Below are 19,001 nucleotides of genomic sequence, written 5' to 3'. Positions count from 1 at the left end.
CGAAGGCTAATGTCTGCGTGTGGTCTGCGCCGCGCAGACAGAAGAGGCCAGAAAGATCTGCGGACAAAAAACAAACACCACCTAACTTATTATTGCATTTTGACAATTCGTAACCTAATCCAAACACTTTTTATTGAAATTTGTTTTGATACCACATAATCATAAATGTTTTTACAGAAGAAAAAAAAAGGTTCTAAATAAGTAATCCCAAACAATCCCAATGAGGGATCATGTGGACCAAAATTAATATTTGGATTAAGTTTAAGAGGAAATGTTGCATTTATTTTGGGACAAAGTGTACATCAGCCATATATCCACAACTATAGAAATTAAAAAATAATAATAACGAAAAAATACTGAAAATTCAGGAAAAAGAAATGATAAATGATAAATGACTAATAATATCAATTCCACATCAGAATGGGTTTGTGGAAAATGTATTAAAAACTCCGATATTAATGAAAGTTTTGGTTTTGGAAATGCCACATCAACGATGCCTGCTAGTTATGAGTATTTTTATTTTTATTTTTAAAATTTTCTTTAAAAGCCAATGGTTTTGATGAGATGTAAGTATATAATCCCTTCCAGGTAAATGACTGAAAACATAATATTTATTCTCTAATTTGCCCCTTTATTCGTAGTGAGGTTAATAATGTAGTCATGATTAGATGAAGAGGGTGGGTGGGGGGGGGGGGGGAGGGGTGGATGGGGTTGGGGTGGGTAGGGTGGTTCATGGTTGGTGTGATAACGAACTGTTAGTGCATGGTTGATATTGGAGTATGTTCGAAGAATTAGTTAGATCACATAATCTTTTTGGTCGATTGTTTATGGAAAGGACTAATTTTCATGATAATAGAATCAGATTTAATATATTTTAATTGATCAAATATTAGATACCATATTACCATGTAACCAAAAAGGGAAAGGGACGTCCCTAAGACCTTAGACATCCCATGTTCTTAATATATGATTACATTTTAAAACGAATTATTTTTTTGCAGGATCAATGTTTGATTAAACATCAACTTCACATGCAATTCTCACATGTTATTTATTTATTTATTTATTTTATTTAAAGTGAAATTATAATCTTTTTGGCGTGTCATCAAACGTAGGGAACGTGCCAATTTTCTATGTATCGTTCTAATTTTATCGGATTTCCTAGTAGGAACTATCAACATTCATTTTAATTTAATTAGATATGTATGTGTAACATACACGTTCAGTTATCGTGTTTTGTTTAAAAATGAATATTATTAAATAATATATGATTTTGAGTGTTGAGTTCTAACAAGATAGTTTTATGAGATTGAAGTAAAACTATGTTTAGAATCATTCGGAAAGTATTGGAAGTCTTATGAGATTTCAATCAAAAGTCAATTATCAAAATTAACAAAATTATAAAGTTGGAAATAAGTAAAAATAATGTTGTTGAAAGTTGTAGATTATCTCGTTAGAAACATTTAGGCGAAAACCTCATCGAAATCCGAGTTATAACGAAGAAGTTATGACTTATTGAAGTTTCGCGACAGAATCGGCACGACGCCATATGACGTAAAAAGTGAGTTTACGATAAACTAATTTTTTTAGATTAAGTGATCTAAATGAAATTCGTAGTATTCGTTAAACCGAGAATTTTCATAAAAAAAGCGTCTAAATCTGACTTCGTATGAGGAAGTTATGATTTTTCTAAGAATCGGCATAGCAGTACACAGCCCGAAACTCGAAATAAAGATCGAGTGATTTTTAGCCGACACAACCTAAACAAGAATCGAAGATCTCGTCAATAGCAGTATAACGGTAAAAAGACAGACAAAAACGGACGTCGGATGAAGAAGTTATGAATTTTTAACGGACTTTTCCTGTCCCGGCCCGTTAAAAATATAACATTAAAAATAAATTCAAAATTAGCCGACGGAGTCTAAATGAAAGTTGTAGAGCACAATTTCACCTACGCATGCATATAAAGAACGTCAAAAACGGAGCTCGTATGCGAAAGATACAAATTTTTGAAGTTTTGGGCACAAACTTCGAGGCTGGTCCGAAGGAATACGCCCAACGTACCGAAGTACGCCCAACGTACTCGTGTAAGTGACCCGGAGTTAGTCACCCTCCCTACTCCTTCGCATGAGTGCCACATATCGTAGCCTTGACGCGTCCGAACTGATCCCCTCGTACGCCCAGCGTACGATGGTTTACGCCCAGCGTAGTGGCTATTAAGGGAGTACGCCCCGCGTACATGAAATTACGCCCAACGTAATCAGGTGCTTCAGATACTATAAATAGGGTGCGAGGCTGCCCGAATTATGGTTACAAATTTGATTCTCTCTCACCCTCTACTCTCTCTCAAATTACCCTAACACCCCCCGAAGCCTAGGAAACATCCCCGACACCCGAAGCAAGTCGGACGCACCAAAGACCCGAGAAAATAATCTTTTCAAGTTGAAACTCTGCCCGCGCAAGGCCCGGTTTTCAACTAAAATCCCCGGTTTCATCAATAACCCAAATCCTTCAAGTTTGACCCAAGGTCAACTGGTCAAAAAGTCAACGGTCAACGGTCAACAAAACAGTCACGTGGCCAGCTAAAGACAAAATAGTCGCGAGGTCTTCAATCGTCACGACGTGACATACATATCGTCACGTCATGAGAATTGGTTTTGGTCAGCTTAATGGATTAAGCCCTTAATCCATTAAGCCACACACTCATCTCCTCCAGAAGGCTTCTTTACACCCCAAAAGCTATAAAAATCGTTGCTTTGGAGACATGCATTCCCTATGTAAGTCTTGAGCTCAAATTAGGTCACAAATGATGAAAAAGAGGTCAAAACCTCATGCAAGAGTTCAAAACTCCACCAATCTTCAGATCTAGCACATCTAACTACAAAGGGACTCTAAGGACCCATAAAGTTGCCAAATTTATGGAATTCTAACACTACAACTAGTCTACACATGGAGAATAATGCATAAAAGTTTAGATCTAGCAACACGAAATCATAAAGCTTGAAGCTTGAATACTTACAAAAGTCCAGAGAAATTGCTAGATAATGAAAATGAGGCTTGCAAGTTGGATCTAAGCACCAAGGATGATCCCTTCTCCTTCAAGTCACCAAAAGCTCAAGGATTCATCAATAGAGGCTAAGATTTTGTTAAGAGGGGCTGGAGGCTGAAGAGGATACCCTAGGTTACGAGTTAATGACTTTAAATATGGAAGAAACCTTAAAAATTTATGGGCTTGAGCTCCAGCTGCAGTCACGTCGTGACAACCATTTTGAAACGCGATCATCCAATTAGCATGTCACGTCGTGACACCCAATTCGTCACGTCGTGACACCAGGTTTTTCCCAAAAACCTTACCTTTAATCTTTCTGAACTCTCAACTGATCTATTCTGGAAAACGGATGTTACAAACCGACCAAGCCCGCAAGTAATCCGGATAGGGTTTTATGGTACTACCCTTTCCCCTAAGCATAACCCCGTATAATCAGTTGTATACCAAGTGTAAGCATGCAAACTCACATAACTGAAACGAGTAGGATAACATGTACAATAATCAACAAATACACATCCAAGCATATTCATATATCAATCATTTCATGAGTCAAACCATAACATATTTTTAACAAATAATTATAAATCGTAATCGAGTTTAGTTATCAATCAAGTTCCAAGGCTTGTCAATTAGCACAAAGGAAAACATCAGGATATCACATATTACACCCACAATCATAATAAAGTGAGTAAATATCCTAATTTAAATCAAACGAATCATTCATGAAATGTATTTGTCGACTATGTACATGGTTTAGGAAAATCTGAAAACTCACCTTGAAGTCCCGAATAGTATAGCAATGAGCAAAAAGACGTGTTCACACCAAAGTTACCGACCACGCTAAACATCGAACAAAGAACCGATAAGAAAACGAGCATCAAACGACGAACATGGTGGGAATTTACACTTGTGCCCATGGGAAGGAATGCGTCTCGTTCATGAGTTCGGTACACAAATTAAAAATTTTAAATACGTACTTTCATACAATTTTTTCTTTGTTTTTTAAAAAATAAAAATTTAAAAAGTTTCTAAAACCTCTTTGTCAAACACATCGTAAGTAGATATTGCAAGTTGTTGATGGTATCATAATTCAATGACCATCATCTTGGCATTCACATGTTGAAAGTTGAAACCATCTCTTCATCATGCATCGATTTTGAAATATACTTTGCCACCCCGATACATGTTGAATGGCAAATACCTATGGATAATCTCTTTTTAACCATGTTTATATGGTTCAGTATATTAAAACACACCTATGACCTAACTATAAAAATGTTAATATGAAATTATATAGTTATGGGTATATGGTGAAGCGTCAAATCTGTTATAGAATATTATGATTATGTCTTACATTTTCAAGCAAATAATATTGCTTTAAACCTACGTTTATTAGTAGATCAAGAAAAGGTTGTTAATGTTTCTTTTGGGTATGTATGCACTTTTCTTTTACTCCTTTGTTTTTTCATGATAAATTGGTAGCCTGTTATAGATAAGAGTTAAATACCATACTTTAACACCTTTTAATCTAATACTAAATTACATCATATTTACAGGTGAAACTTGAATCATAACCACTAGGACGGCAAGTTATCATATCAACATTGGTCAGTGCTTTTATAAAAATTACTTAAAAAATTATATATCCTGTAATAATTTTTTCTGAGTAAGGAAGATAAACCCCCATATGAACCAATTTTGTTGTCCATAGGAATTTAGGGGCCCATTCACTCTCTCTTATTTTGGAAAATTTATTTGACTTCAAATTTATGATGTCTAACCTAGAATATTACGAGTTAAACCAATTGACAATTACTTCAAATTCTTAGATCATGTGAATTCTGAATTAATAAAATCAATAACTTCAAATTTAGACACGTGCAATGGTGTCGTATATGCATAAGTGAATAAAATCGAAAGTAAAAATCGATTTGTTTGAAGCCAAAAATATAAGCAAAATAAGCTTCATACACAATACTATAAAAGAAATGTGTTGGCTCAAATATAACTTTTTTTTTCTTATAAAATTTGTAACTTACTTGTATGATAAAAAAAAATAGCATTATGTGTATTTATTACAAATATTGAATAATTTTTAGTATTATACTTAATAAATATGACTTTTAGAACTTTAACAATATGCATATAAATTTAGACAATGATGGTGTGGTGTGACATGTTGGTGATTTTAGTATCATCAACATATTTTAGTGTAGTTAGTATTATTATCGAGATAGACTGAATTCAATTTAATTTCCGAAATTTGAGGTGCGGGGTATACACTCAGATTGATAAATGTGGACTCGAGAATACGGAGGTTCGAGGGCAGCACCCCAAGGGACAGGGTTCCAAGGGAAGCATCCCTGACGGGTCTAGAGGTAGCGCCTCTAGCGGGGTCCAAAGGACAGAGCCCTGGCAGCCCTTATTTTTTTGCCTAATGACCCAATATTCACATCCATTAAAAAGGAGCCATTTTTCCCTATTAACTATTTTCTTCTTCATATGTAAGGAAGACAGGAAAGTAACTATTTTTCCCTATTAACTACTTCTTATTCTCTCTGCATCCTATCTCTCAAATCACAACAAAGCAATGTATATTTTGTGTTTTAGATTTGGAATAAGATTGTATTCCAAATCGATTTGTTCTTGGATTCCAAATTAGATTTCATAGTACCCCGGACAATATGGTCGAAATCACAGATTTTGGAAAGTGTTTTCCAAACACAATCCTTGAATATCCATATTATTTATTGTTATTTCAAAACACAAAATCTAACATTCAAAATCTATGATTTGAAAGGAATAACAATGTCATAATCTGTCAGGGACATGAGTTCCAAATTCGAAAAACTTGAAAAGTTTGAAGGAAACGACTTTCATTGTTGGCAGAAGAAGATGCATTTTCTTCTCATCACTCTGAAAGTTGTTATGACACTAAAAATAGCATACATTTTTGTATTTGTAAATGTTATAAAAAGATGACACGGATTTACGTGATAGAAGTATGCAAGTCATAAGTCCTTCATTTTTTTAGATGACATTTTTATGACATACATTTTTGTATGTCATAAAATGGTGTGTGTGTCAATTGTCATAGTTCATCTGTACTCATTAGTCTTCCCTTGCTCAAATCTTATAAATTTAAGCTCCACGGACAGATGTAATATTTCTGCTAGTATCAAAAACTTAAACATTTTTATAACAAATTTAATACAACCATGTCATCTAAGACTTAAGAGCCATGGTGCACTGGGCTTCCCCTTTATCTTATAAACTTATCTCACCACACAAAAGTACATATAAATCTTCGTATGCAATCTAGTTTACCACCTTACAGTTCTTTCTAACCTCCTGACCACCTGTAATACTACTCATCTTAATCATTGACTTTATAAACGCCTTTGTGAACGCATCTTTTGAGCTTGCAAACTTAGATGCCAAATTTTTAGTTTTAGGGAAATCAAGCAAAGCTTTGTCCGAAGAAAATAAAGCCTTTTGCTGAAAGAGGAGTTTGTAGTATGTATTATCAAAACTTGTAGAAGAAGGATCCATTGGAACTCCTGCATTCTTTGCATTTTTAACTGGGCAAACACTTTTTAAACTTGCAGCAAATGAAGGCTGGAGTGAAGGGTCAATATCTGTTGTGGAGTTGAAGTTGTGGATCCTATTTTTGAATGATGAACAATGCGAGAAACCAAGAGTATGCCCACCTACATATATACAAGTTACATGAACAAATTTCATAAGCTTTCTGATAACAAAGAGTCGATGAATAATATTTTGGATTGAAACTTTGTTATAATATTTTGGATTGAAACTTTGTTATAATGGAAATGTTTCATTTATTTTGGGATAAAAAAGGTACAAAAGGACATATTCGGAATATAAGTTACCTGAAAGGGCAACTAGGTCTTCTAGGGATAGACCTCTCTGAGCGAAGCTTTTTTGAAGTTGAGATATGTTGAATGTAGGAGCCGGGAGTTGTATAGTTTCACTAGCCTTCGATGTTCTTCCATCTTTTCTTCCTTTTGGCACATCCCAAGATGGTCCTCCAGACTGTTAATCAAATGTCGAAAATACCCTTTAATAATTATTACAGTTTCTTTATAATATTGTCGACAATAAGAAGATTTATTCTTACAAGCACAACTGAATCTCTTGCTGCTAGAGCTAAGATATCAGCACACGAAACTATTCCTGGGCATGCGGATTCAACTGCTTTTTTAGCATTGTCGATTACATAAAATGCATGCAAAGAAACATTAGGTGGGCCATCTTTTTCAGCGGTGTTTTTGCCCTTGGAATCCAGCAAAACAGAAGCGTCACAACCCTTTTAGAAAGATTGAACAAAAATAGTTAGTGATCAATTTAGTCAACACGATAATAAGAATGTCAGAGAATTGAAATGAACGATTCCCATGCATATATACCCTTATGAAACAGTCGTGGAAGTGCATCCTTAGTAGTGCTGCAGGGACCTTTTTGTCATTTGATGCAGCATCACTCACTGCCTTTGTGACTAGTGATTCGACATTAGGACATGTTTTGGAATAGTAATTTGAACTTAGTGAAGTTCCACAAGAGAAAAATGAGAGAATGAGTAGTGAGGCTAATAATGTAGTCATGAGGGCCATGTTATATGCTTGCCTTTATAAATCAACTCGTATGTAGTTTGTCACCTTGAGATGATCATGCATGGACTTCATGGCATGTTATTTATAGAAAGATATTTAGGAGGGGGGGGGGGGGGGGGGGGGGGGGAGATATGATTGGGTGGTTCATGGTTGGTATGATAACTAACTGATGGTGCATGGCTGATATAGCTAGTGATATTGGAGTAGGTTTGAAGAATTAGTTAGAAGACAAGACTTTGTCTATTCATTGTTTTTACCTTTTAGGCATTTCACAACTTTTTTGGTGGATTGTTTCCATCAATTAGAAGGGACTAATTTCCATTTAGATCTAATAGATTTAATTGATAAAATATATGATACAATGGTTACTTAAAAGGAAAAAATAGAACCTTAGACACCCCCATGTTTTAATATATGATTACAGTTTGAAATATACTTTTTGTTGATTCAGTGTTTGATTAAACATAAACTTTAGATGCAATACCTTTTGAGTTATTCACCGACCATATTTTGTTTTCCTATATTACATCATAACCTACTTTTTTAGAAAATATAACACAATGACCAATTACCACACTAAAAAGGCTAGTAAAATCACGGATTTACTTTTTCAGATAACATTTAAACACGCAAAAATTAAATTTTACAGAAAAAAACCCTGCAAGGGATTTAAACAGACAACCTTTGAGAGACAAAGGCCTTAACCATTTTGGCTAAAGGTAACTTTGTTTGTTTGTATTTAATACTTTAATATTTTACACAAACAATCGAAAAAGAAAACAAATTTTCACTTTTTTTTTTGTTAAAACCACCGAACTATCAGACTTCTTAAGTTGAAGAAAGAGTACAACATCCTAGATAGTAATTATGTTCATCATGTATCTTAAAGTAGGATGCTTTTAAAGCAATGAGTAGGTTAATTGTCAAAGATTTCTACTATTGTGTTAGTTTACTCTAAGTCCAACAATAAAATTTATTACTTGAAGTCTCTTTGACAAGTTGGATACATCTTTATCTTGAAAATCCAGAAAAATGGCTAAGGCATGAAAGGTACAAGTATTGTTACACTTGGTACAAGTTAGGATGCATGTTAGTTTGGGACCAAAGGTTCAAAGTTCATATGGGGTCATGTTTAGGTACTTCAAAGCACAAAAATCTTAAACGGGTCTAAAATGAAAAGCACAAAAGATTATTCCAGAACCCAAAATGGGTTGACCCGTTGACTTGTCTTGACCCATGAGTTTAGAATCTTATCATATGGATTGCAACCGTTGTTTTTCTTTGTTCATCACTAACGACTTGCATATCAATTTACCCTTCTACCCCTATCTTTTTTGTCATTTATAAACAAAATTTGTCAAACACTATAAAGAGCTTATCAGCTTACTGTGTTTTAATACTATATAAACTAATCCAAACACTTTTTCCTTCTTACACTTTCTTTAATCTAACACTATCAACTATTCACAATCAAAGCTACAATCATACATAACTTTAGGCATGGACACACGATCAACAAAAAAAGTAAAACAATTTAATTCAAACAAAAGAATGAAGAAAAATAACTACAATGAAAGAATGAATGACAAGAGAGTGAAATAAATTACAAGTCAAAAAACAAAAATTTGCATGAAGAAATGATGCGTTAGAGCTTCGAGCTCTTGTTCTATTATTCCCTTCACTTTCAAATCCAGCAGCAACAGCATGAGGAATAATCTCACTGTTTAACGGCTTTGATGAGTAAGCATTTGAGTTATCAATGTCATAACCTACAAAACAATTATGTTTCATTTTTCAAGAAAGTCAACGTTTGACTTTCAATAATCATAATATGTGTAAAAAGTGGAAATGAAATCGACTTACAACTCGACTTCTTCCACCCAAGAACAAGTTTCTCTCTATCAAATACGATTCGGTAGCCAGTCATGAAATTTTCTGTTTTCAAAAAAATTAAATTATTCATGATATAATATAAGTATGAAATTGTATAATTTAACTTTTGTAACACGTATTATATATAAAAGAGTAAATTACACGAATGGTCCCTATGGTTTGGGGTAATTTGCGCATTTGGTTCCTAACTTATTTTTTTAACTCGGAAGGTTCCTACTGTTTGTTTTTGTTGCACGCTTGGTCCCTGTCTTACCTAAAAATACTATTTTGCCCTTGATTTTTTAATTTATTTAAATAAACACACCCCCAACCCCAACCCCACCCCCACCTCGCCTTATCTTACCTAAAAAGACTATTTTAATTTATTTAAATAAGAGCATAATAGTCCTTTTAGGTACGACAGGACCAAGCGAGTAACAAAAACAAACAGTAGGGACTTTCTGAGTTAAAAGAATAAGTTAGGGACCAAACGCGCAAATTACTCCAAACCATAGGGACCATTCGTGTAATTTACTCTTATATATAAAAAGGTTTATGTCATATATGACCATTAAAGTTTTACCCATGTACCCTTTTCACCATTCAGGACACGTCATTTTTTATCAGCTATCAGCTAGTTTTTCAGTTAGTCTGATAAACATATGATTAAAAAGTATTTTCCAACAAAATGGATACAAGAAATTGAAGACTTACGTCCAATGATGCTCATTTCTTCATTCTTGATAACAGCTAGACAATATATAACTTCCGGCTACAACATAGTATAAGAAAAATTAGGGTTTTTTTTTGTTTCAAGAAATTGAAATGAAGTGGCAAGATGGGAATTTTACATGAGTCGGGAGGACAATTACGGGATTGTAGATAAAAAATTGACCTTCGCCTTTCATGGTCAAAGTAACATCCGGGAGTAGACTAGTGTTTGCATTAGGACTAGATGTAACAAAGACAAAGGCACAATAACATAATTAGAAAAGGGTTTAAATGAAATATTAAAAATAAAAATAGCAACGTACTTTTACTTTCATTTATTTGTTTAATAAAAAAGAAATGAAAGTATGATGCTATATTTCACAAATAAATAAAAGTACTTTTCTATTTCTCACATTTGGCCTTTGGAAAATGGTTACTTGGTTATGTAAAAACAAAACAAGAAAGAAAGATTAAGAAAGAAAAGGGACAAGAAAGTAGACCTCATAGCATAACAATATTCAAAAGGAATCTTTTTATCAGTTAGCCTTCGTGAATCTTTAGTTTGTGCGTGAAACTGCAAAACAAAAAGATGTTCCCACATATAAACATAAATTGATGCCTCAATATATGATGATTTCATGCATACCCATGTACTAAAGATTATAAAGTTTTGATCTTTTTTCACTTCTTTCCATTTTTGTAATAAAGATTATAAAAATGCGAAGGAGATGCCTCAATATATGATGATTTCATGCATACCCATGTAATAAAGATTATAAAGTTTTGATCTTTTTTCACTTCTTACCATTTTTGTAATAAAGATTATAAAAGTGTGAAGGAGATACCTCAATATATGATGATTTCATGCATACCCATGTAATAAAGATTATAATGATGATTTCATGCATACCCATATAATAAAGATTAGAAAGTTTTGATCTTTTTTCACTTCTTACCATTTTGGTCAACCTTGTGTAATGTGGGTCAACAAGATATGTGAAGGAGGTGCCCGAATCAAAAAGGGCACTGAAACTTGAGTTTATAAGAGATTCACCAACACGAAGTTGTGTTGCTGTGATTGTATATGTCGGGCTGCAAATTGTGAATTTTTTAAATAAAAGATCAAAAAGTTTAGAATCAAAACACGAAAATTTACCATTTACCAAATACCACTTACTGTGATGCATCAAAACTAAACGGTGTCTCTTGTTGATGAATGCTACCTTTATCACCAAAACTAATCCTACCACTTCCATCATGTGCAAAACACATGGAAAAAGAATTTGCAATGTATCCTTCTCTTGCTAACAAACTAGGAACTGATATTTTCTCCATTCCAAGCCCAAATAGACCATTTGGAGCTGCAATGTGTAGAAATGAACCACTTTGAACTTGTCCACATCTGTAATTTTCAAATATAAATCAAATATGTATGTATGTATAATGTGGAAATGAGTTTTATTGAATTGAATTTACCCGAAAGTGATAAATGCATTGACAATTTGTTCATTAATATCATCTGTTTCTAGGTGAAGGAAATCCTCCATCAAGATTCCAGAAGTTGAAGTTTGAGAGGAGATGTAAGAAGATGAATAAGGGCAAGTGCTGACTGTGCCACTTCCAGGACAGCTGGCAGTGCACATTCTGTGGTTGCAAGTTACTTTTTTGCTAGTTGATGATTCCTTTGGGTTGTATATGCTCATGTTAAATTTCTATAAGATCATATAAAAAGCTCATTAATATTTGGGGTTTTGTTAGATCAAATTGTTTACCTATGAGAAAAAGTTTAACCTTTCATGAAAACAACTTGACTTGATTTGATTATGAGATGATAGAAATATAGATAACATACAGAGCTATAAGGTGTGTTATCAATGGAGGCACATCTGCTGCACTCACATGGCACCCAAAATAGATCACTTCCGGTATCAAGCGCCACCAAAAACTTCTGGCCTGGTGTCCCTAGAGAAACCGTTGTGTAATGCAAACTAATTTGACAATAAAAAAATCCGCATTTGAGATGATAAACAAGAATAAAAAACCCTAATCAGGAACTCGAGACAAGCAATAAGGATAATGAGTTGGCAAAATACATACTATCCCAACGATTTGATGCGTAAACTGGAATTCCCATCTACGAAAGTGAGCTGTTGTTCGCCGGAATCTGAAAGTCCCCGGCCTCGGAATAACCTGTCGTGGTCGGCCAACTGAGAATAGAACTCGACGCTACCTTTGGAAGGGAAATCGGTAGTGGAGAGTTTGTTAATGCTTTCCGACCACTTTCGCACCGGCTCCGAGAAACGGTGGTGCATCTTTAAGGTGAAGACGCTTGCATAGCAGTGTTTTATGAAATTATTTCCCCAAATTGAAAGAAAGGTGATGAAGAAGACGAAAAAGGATTGCATTTCTACTTGTTTTCAGGTGGGTGTTGTCATTTAGTAGAATGAAAAATTGGGGATTTGTTAAGATCTGTAAATCGGAGGTTGAGGAAAGGAGTATCGGTGGGGTAGTGACGGTTGAAGCGAAAGTTTGTGTTCTAGTTTTGGTCGGCGATGACGAATATATTTCTATTTTAATTTTAAGATAAAGGGTTAAATAGTAATTTAGGCAACAACATTTTATCTTTTTTTAAGACCATCTTTTAACCCATTTTTATTTTTTCACTAAATAGTGTTTCATCTTTGTTACCATTCTATTTTTTACTTTATTTTTTATCCCAAAAATATATTCCTAGTATATTATATTATTCCAATTTATATAAATTGTCAAACAATTCCTTCTACTAATTTGATTTTAACAAATAAATAATTTATATTTTTTTCATTACAATAATATTAAATAAATAAGATTATATTTATAACACACTTATAAGCTTTTGTAAAATACGTTATCGTTTTTTAAAATTTCAATATGTATTTAATTTTTTATATGAATTTGATGAACAAAAAACAAACTTTATATTTATAATTAATTAATATAATTTAATATATAACAAAATATTATAAGTATTAAATATTACATTTAAATTATAATTGGTATGTAAAAATAAACTAGAAATGTATAAATATATAAACAGAGAGACTAAAACCGACAACGCAAAATTCATCACCATTTTGGGAAAAATTAATAGTATAACACCATATTTGGTGTGATACTATTCATATCCCCCAAAATGGGGAAGTGTTGGAGAAGAATGTGAGAAAAATAGAAAATGGAAGTGGGTTCGAGATGCTCTAATATACGATAAGTTTTTTTCTAATATAATATGTAGTTTTTTTTATAGTCTCAACTCTCAAGTCCCAACTTATTCCATCTATTGCCCTTCGATAATTGTATATCAAAATGGTTTATGTTTATTGTTGGTCTGAAGGTTATCATAGTTGTATTATGGTGGTAACCAAACGAAGCGGTAAGAAATTCATTGGGAGTAATATAGATTGCGAAAATTAAGGGAATGGTGATTGAGATGATATGGACATATCCACAGGAGGCTATCATCAGTGGCGGTAACAAGGATGGATTCTACGATGATTGATGGCAAGAGAAAGAGATGATGTCATAAAAAGAAGTGGGAGGATAGTGTGAGCATAGACATAAACGAGCTTTCTCTTTAGAGGACATAACTTCACATAGGAGGGTGTAGAGGCTAAATATTAGGGTAGATGATAGTCTGACACCTTTATATGTTTTGTCTTCTGATCTGTGGAGCGGGTACATGCTTCTTGCTCATATGCCTATATTATGATTTATTCATGTATATGTTTTATTGTTTACATTGGCTTACTATTTCATTGTTGGTTTCGTTTGCATATTTTCTGATCTATATGATCGTACTATGAATTACCGGTGTTTACATAATATTACTCACTCCGACTCTCACTCTCTTTGTTTACCGTATTTTCAGGTTGATGTTTCTGAACATGTTGAAGGTCAGGACATCTTTGTGACACAATCCTTATATCCATGATGGAGACACGACTATCGACATCTTACCTTCCTTATCTCATTCTGTAACGACGTGATTTTTCAAACAAAATTTTCATTTTCAAACACAATAAAACTCAGTTTTATATTCTCAAAATCATAAGTCAAATGTCAACAATTCCACACATATAAAATCAAATCCCAGAATCATATAACAGTCTCTCGCCAGTGTGTACAATCATGTCGGTGCCTTCCCACGATCCTCAGAACTACCTGAAACACATAACACATACACGGTAAGCACAAAGCTTAGTGAGTTCCCCAAAATACCACATTCAACATATTAGCCACTCGAGGCTATAACACTGTAAGACCCTCCAGTCTATGTGTCTCAGTGGGACCCTCCAGTCCCACGGTTCGTTGGACCCTCCGATCCGGTCTGGTTGGGACCCTCCAGTCCCATGGCTCGTTGGACCCTCCGGTCCGGTCTCAGCCTCGCATAATATATCATAGTATATATCACACAAATAAAGCACAACTCAAGTAAGCACATAAGACCCTCTGGTCACACATAAATACCACTCAAGGTAAAGTATAGTGAGAAGACTCACCTCGAAGTAAGCAAACTAATACACCTCGTACTTGAATCACCGAAACAGCCTCCGCCTAATACATATGGTGATTATCTCTAGTTAGACCAATTATTCTAATAAGCTCCTACTAACCCCTCTCTAAATCTTGGTAAGGGTAAAAGACTATCCTACCCCTCCATGGTCTCCATTACTCATTGCTGGTCTACACTCCAAAAGTCAACAGAAGTCAACTTGAGTCAACAGCCCATGTTGACTCAACTCATCGAGTGCACCGGGAGGACTCATCGAGTCCCCTCATTCCCTCAGAGACCTTATGAAAACCAACTCTACTCGCCGAGTAGACCCGTCTACTCGTCGAGTTACAGCGTATTCAGACTTTATCGAGTAAACCCTAATCGACTCGTCGAGTCTGCACATGGACTCGGCGAGTCCATCCAGTCCATACTTCCATTCAGACGTTTTTGGGTAGATCTAACACTCCAAACACTAGATCTAGGCTCCCTAGGCTTGAATGTCACGTAAAGCTTCGATCTTTACGTTCATGCATGGCATATATGCTCCATAATGCCATTACAAGCCCCAAGAAAGGTTAAATGTACATGAGCTTGCCTCCAGCTCAGTAAAGCTCGAATCTTTGGGCTCTCAAGACCTTCTCTAGTCCAGATCTGAGGTTCTAACCTCAACCATGTTCAAATGACTCAAGGACACAAGATGATTTGGGAGAAAACCCTAGAAACTCCCCAAAAATAAGATCTAACGAATATGTGGCCAAGGTAAGAGCTTTTTACCTCAGAAGAGAAGCTAATGATAGAAGAATGCAAGATCCACATCTTTCTCTTGATTAGATCCACCAAGCTCTTCCAATCTCTCCTCCAAAATGCACAAGAATGCTCAAAATGGACTCTCTCTCTCTCTCTCTTTCTCTCTCTCTCTCTCTCTCTCTCTCTCTCTCTACACAACGAAAGGGGCAGGTTAGGGTTTCTCTCTGTGAAGTGTGGCCGCTCAAGGAGGCTATAAGTGCCTTTAAATAGGTCCCAAACCCGGGGATTTAGGGTTTCTCATTCCAGCGCCTACTCGGCGAGTCTACTCTCGGACTCGTCGAGTAGATCATTAAACTCGCGTGTCAAACCCGCTTCTACTCGGCGAGTCATAGCGCCAACTCGTCGAGTAGATCAATGATCCTCAAAAATAAATAATTAAAATAGTATACCTGGAAATCCGGATGTTACAACTCTCCCCCACTAGAATTGGACTTCGCCCTCGAAGTCTTGCTCCGCAAATAACTCTGGATGCTGCTCCCGCATCTCTGACTCCGGCTCCCAAGTCAACTTGGATCCTTTCCGATGCTGCCACTGGACGTGAACCAGGGGCACTTCCTTGTTCCTCAGAACCTTCACTTTTCGATCCAAGATTGTGATCGGCCTCTCAATATAATTCAGGCTCGCATCAACCTGAATGTCTTCCAGTAGCACCACTGTCGTCTCATCGGCTACACACTTCCTCAACTGGGACACATGGAAGGTGTTATGGATCTGACTCAATTCCGCATGTATCTCCAACTGGTATGCTACCTTACCCACTCTGGCGGTCACTCTGAAAGGACCGATGTATCGGGGTCCCAACTTACCCCGTTTCCGAAAACGGATCACCCCTTTCCATGGGGATACCTTCAGAAGCACGAAGTCTCCGACCTGAAGCTCCAGCTCGGACCGTCGCCTGTCCGCATAGCTCTTTTGGCGGCTCTGGGCCGTCAGCAATCTCTGCCTGACTAGTTGAATCTGCTCAGTTGTTTTCAGCACTATCTCCGTGCTGCCCATCACCCTCTGACCCACTTCTCCCCAGCAAATGGGAGTCCGACACCTCCTCCCATAAAGAAGCTCAAAGGGAGGCATACCAATACTCGAATGGTGGCTATTGTTGTAAGAAAACTCGGCCAACGGTATGTAGGTGTCCCAACTTCCTCCGAAGTCCATGACACACGCTCATAACATGTCCTCGAGCGTCTGGATCTTCCGATCACTCTGCCTATCTGTCTGTGGGTGATACGCAGTACTGAAATGTAAGCGCGTGCCCAATTCCTCATGAAATTTCTTCCAAAACCTGGAAATGAAACGCACGTCTCGATCTGACACAATAGAGATCGGCACCCCATGCCGTGCTTCCACCTCTCTCACATAAATCTCTGCCAACCTCTCCGCGGAAGAGCTCTCACTGATAGCAAGGAAGTGAGCACTCTTCGTCAGTCGGTCCACAATTACCCAAATCGCGTCGACTCCACGTGCAGTCCTCGGTAATTTGGTGATAAAGTCCATCGAAATTTGTTCCCACTTCCACTGGGGAATCTCCAGAGGCTGCAATGGACCATGTGGTCGTTGGTGCTCTGCCTTGACTCGGCGGCAAGTCAAGCACCTCTCAACTATCCAAGCAACATCCCTCTTCATACAGGGCCACCAGTAATCTCTCTTCAGGTCCAAATACATCTTAGTGGCCCCGGGATGGATCGAGAACCTCGATCTGTGCGCCTCCTCCATCAGTATACGCCGAGCTCCGCCTGTATAGGGCACCCAAATCCGCCCTCGGAAGGTCATAAGTCCTCGGCTATCCGTCACAAACTCGGATACCTGTCCAATCACCCGCTCCCTCTTGCGGTTCTCCGGTCTCACGGCCTCCGCCTGGGCTTCTTGTATGGTATCCAAAACTGGAGTCATCACTTTCATCCTCATACACACATCTCGGATTGGGGAACTCTCTGATCTGCGGCTCAGGGCGTCGGCTACCACGTTAGCCTTGCCCGGGTGATACAAGATCTCACAATCATAGTCTTTCACTACATCCAGCCACCTCCTCTGACGAATATTCAGGTTGGGCTGATCCATAAGATACTTCAGGCTCTTGTGGTCCGTGTATATGGTACACCGAACCCAGTACAAATAGTGGCGCCAGATCTTGAGGGCGAACACCACCGCCCCCAACTCTAGATCGTGGGTGGGATACCTCGTCTCATGAGGCTTCAACTGCCTCGAAGCGTACGCTATCACGTGCCCTCTCTGCATTAGCACCGCACCCAACCCATATATAGATGCATCACAATAAACCACGAAGTCCTCCATCCCCTCGGGAAGAGCTAACATTGGGGCTTTGCACAGCTTCTGGCGAAGAGTCTCAAATGAGGTCTGCTGCTCGGGACCCCAAGAAAAAGTAATGCCCTTCCGAGTTAACCTGGTGAGGGGGACGACAATCTTGGAGAAATCTCTGATGAATCTCCGGTAGTAGTCGGCCAAACCCAGAAAACTCTTGATCTCGGTAGGGGATCTCGGTACCTCCCATCTCATAACTGCCTCAATCTTGGCCGGATCGACCAATATCCCATTCTGGTTAACGAGGTGTCCCAGGAACTGGACCACTCGTAACCAGAAATCGCACTTGGAGAATTTGGCGTAAAGCCTCTTCGATCCCAATACCCCCAGAATCTCTCTCAAATGCCCCTCGTGCTGCTCTCTGGATCTCGAATACACCAAAATATCGTCGATGAACACGATCATCTACCGATCCAACATAGGCCTACACACCCTGTTCATGAGATCCATGAACGCTGCCGGTGCGTTGGTGAGTCCGGAAGGCATCACCACGAACTCGTAGTGCCCATAACGAGTCCTAAAAGTCGTCTTCTGGATATCCTCCTTGCGGACTCTCATGTGATGATATCCAGACCTCAAATCGATCTTGGAAAACCAAGATGCACTCTGCAACTGATCGAACAGATCGTCGATCCTCGGAAGTGGATAACGGTTCTTGACCGTCAGCTTGTTCAACTCCCGGTAATCAATGCACATCCGGTATGAACCATCCTTTTTCTTGACAAAAAGGATCGGCGCTCCCCACGACGAGCTACTTGGTCGGATGAATCCCTTCCCCAACAGCTCCTGAAGCTGTGAGGATAACTCATGCATCTTCGGTGGCGCAAGACGATAAGGGGCCTTGGCAATAGGTGCCGCTCCCAGAACCAAATCGATCTGAAACTTCACCTGCCTCTCGGGAGGCACACCCGGTAACTCCTCGGGAAAAACATCCAGAAACTCACTCACTATCGGAACCTCAGCAATAGAACTCAGTCTCTCAGCAGCAACTCGTGTATCCATCACATACGCTACAAAACCCCTACAACCCTGCTGTAGACTCTGTCTCGCTCTGGCGGCCGAGCAAAATGCTGACCCAGAC

General features: G+C 37.5%; 2 protein-coding genes and 1 non-coding gene across 3 annotated transcripts; all 3 read right to left on the bottom strand.

The window, feature by feature from the left end:
• Nucleotides 1-1,071: 1,071 nt before the first annotated feature.
• On the bottom strand, nt 1,072-1,171 carry LOC145168178 (U6 spliceosomal RNA). Its single transcript, XR_013741749.1, has one exon. It is a non-coding gene; the product is annotated as a U6 spliceosomal RNA (small nuclear RNA).
• Nucleotides 1,172-6,212: 5,041 nt separating this feature from the next.
• On the bottom strand, nt 6,213-7,722 carry LOC145162684 (peroxidase 64-like). Its single transcript, XM_079081754.1, has 4 exons — nt 7,480-7,722; nt 7,191-7,379; nt 6,943-7,105; nt 6,213-6,759 (listed from the first exon to the last, which is right to left on the bottom strand). Exons 1-4 carry the CDS (start codon nt 7,681-7,683, stop codon nt 6,368-6,370), a joined length of 948 nt encoding a protein of 315 aa, XP_078937880.1. The 5' UTR covers nt 7,684-7,722; the 3' UTR covers nt 6,213-6,367.
• A 1,475-nt stretch (nt 7,723-9,197) lies between these two features.
• Nucleotides 9,198-12,809, bottom strand: LOC145166727 (aspartyl protease family protein 1-like). The gene is made up of 10 exons (XM_079085757.1): nt 12,364-12,809; nt 12,119-12,254; nt 11,743-11,978; nt 11,444-11,668; nt 11,223-11,358; nt 10,767-10,840; nt 10,407-10,506; nt 10,270-10,327; nt 9,547-9,618; nt 9,198-9,452 (listed from the first exon to the last, which is right to left on the bottom strand). Exons 1-10 carry the CDS (start codon nt 12,669-12,671, stop codon nt 9,223-9,225), a joined length of 1,575 nt encoding a protein of 524 aa, XP_078941883.1. The 5' UTR covers nt 12,672-12,809; the 3' UTR covers nt 9,198-9,222.
• Between the last annotated feature and the right edge of the window lie 6,192 nt (nt 12,810-19,001).

This window comes from Lactuca virosa, chromosome 3, assembly GCF_052849685.1.
Source record: "Lactuca virosa cultivar CGN04683 chromosome 3, Lactuca_virosa_CGN04683_v6, whole genome shotgun sequence".
NCBI lineage: Eukaryota > Viridiplantae > Streptophyta > Magnoliopsida > Asterales > Asteraceae > Lactuca > Lactuca virosa.
This window is presented reverse-complemented; position numbering and strand designations above follow the sequence as displayed.

Coding starts and splice junctions, on each gene's coding strand:
- LOC145162684 (XM_079081754.1), bottom strand. CDS start 7,683: ATGGCCCTCATGACTACATTATTAGCCTCACTACTCATTCTCTCATTT. Junction 7,380..7,479: donor TCCACGACTGTTTCATAAGG/GTATATATGCAT, acceptor TCTTTCTAAAAG/GGTTGTGACGCTTCTGTTTT. Junction 6,760..6,942: donor AGACCTAGTTGCCCTTTCAG/GTAACTTATATT, acceptor GTATATATGTAG/GTGGGCATACTCTTGGTTTC.
- LOC145166727 (XM_079085757.1), bottom strand. CDS start 12,671: ATGCAATCCTTTTTCGTCTTCTTCATCACCTTTCTTTCAATTTGGGGA. Junction 11,669..11,742: donor AATGCATTTATCACTTTCGG/GTAAATTCAATT, acceptor TGAAAATTACAG/ATGTGGACAAGTTCAAAGTG. Junction 9,619..10,269: donor AGAAATGAGCATCATTGGAC/GTAAGTCTTCAA, acceptor TTTTGAAAACAG/AAAATTTCATGACTGGCTAC.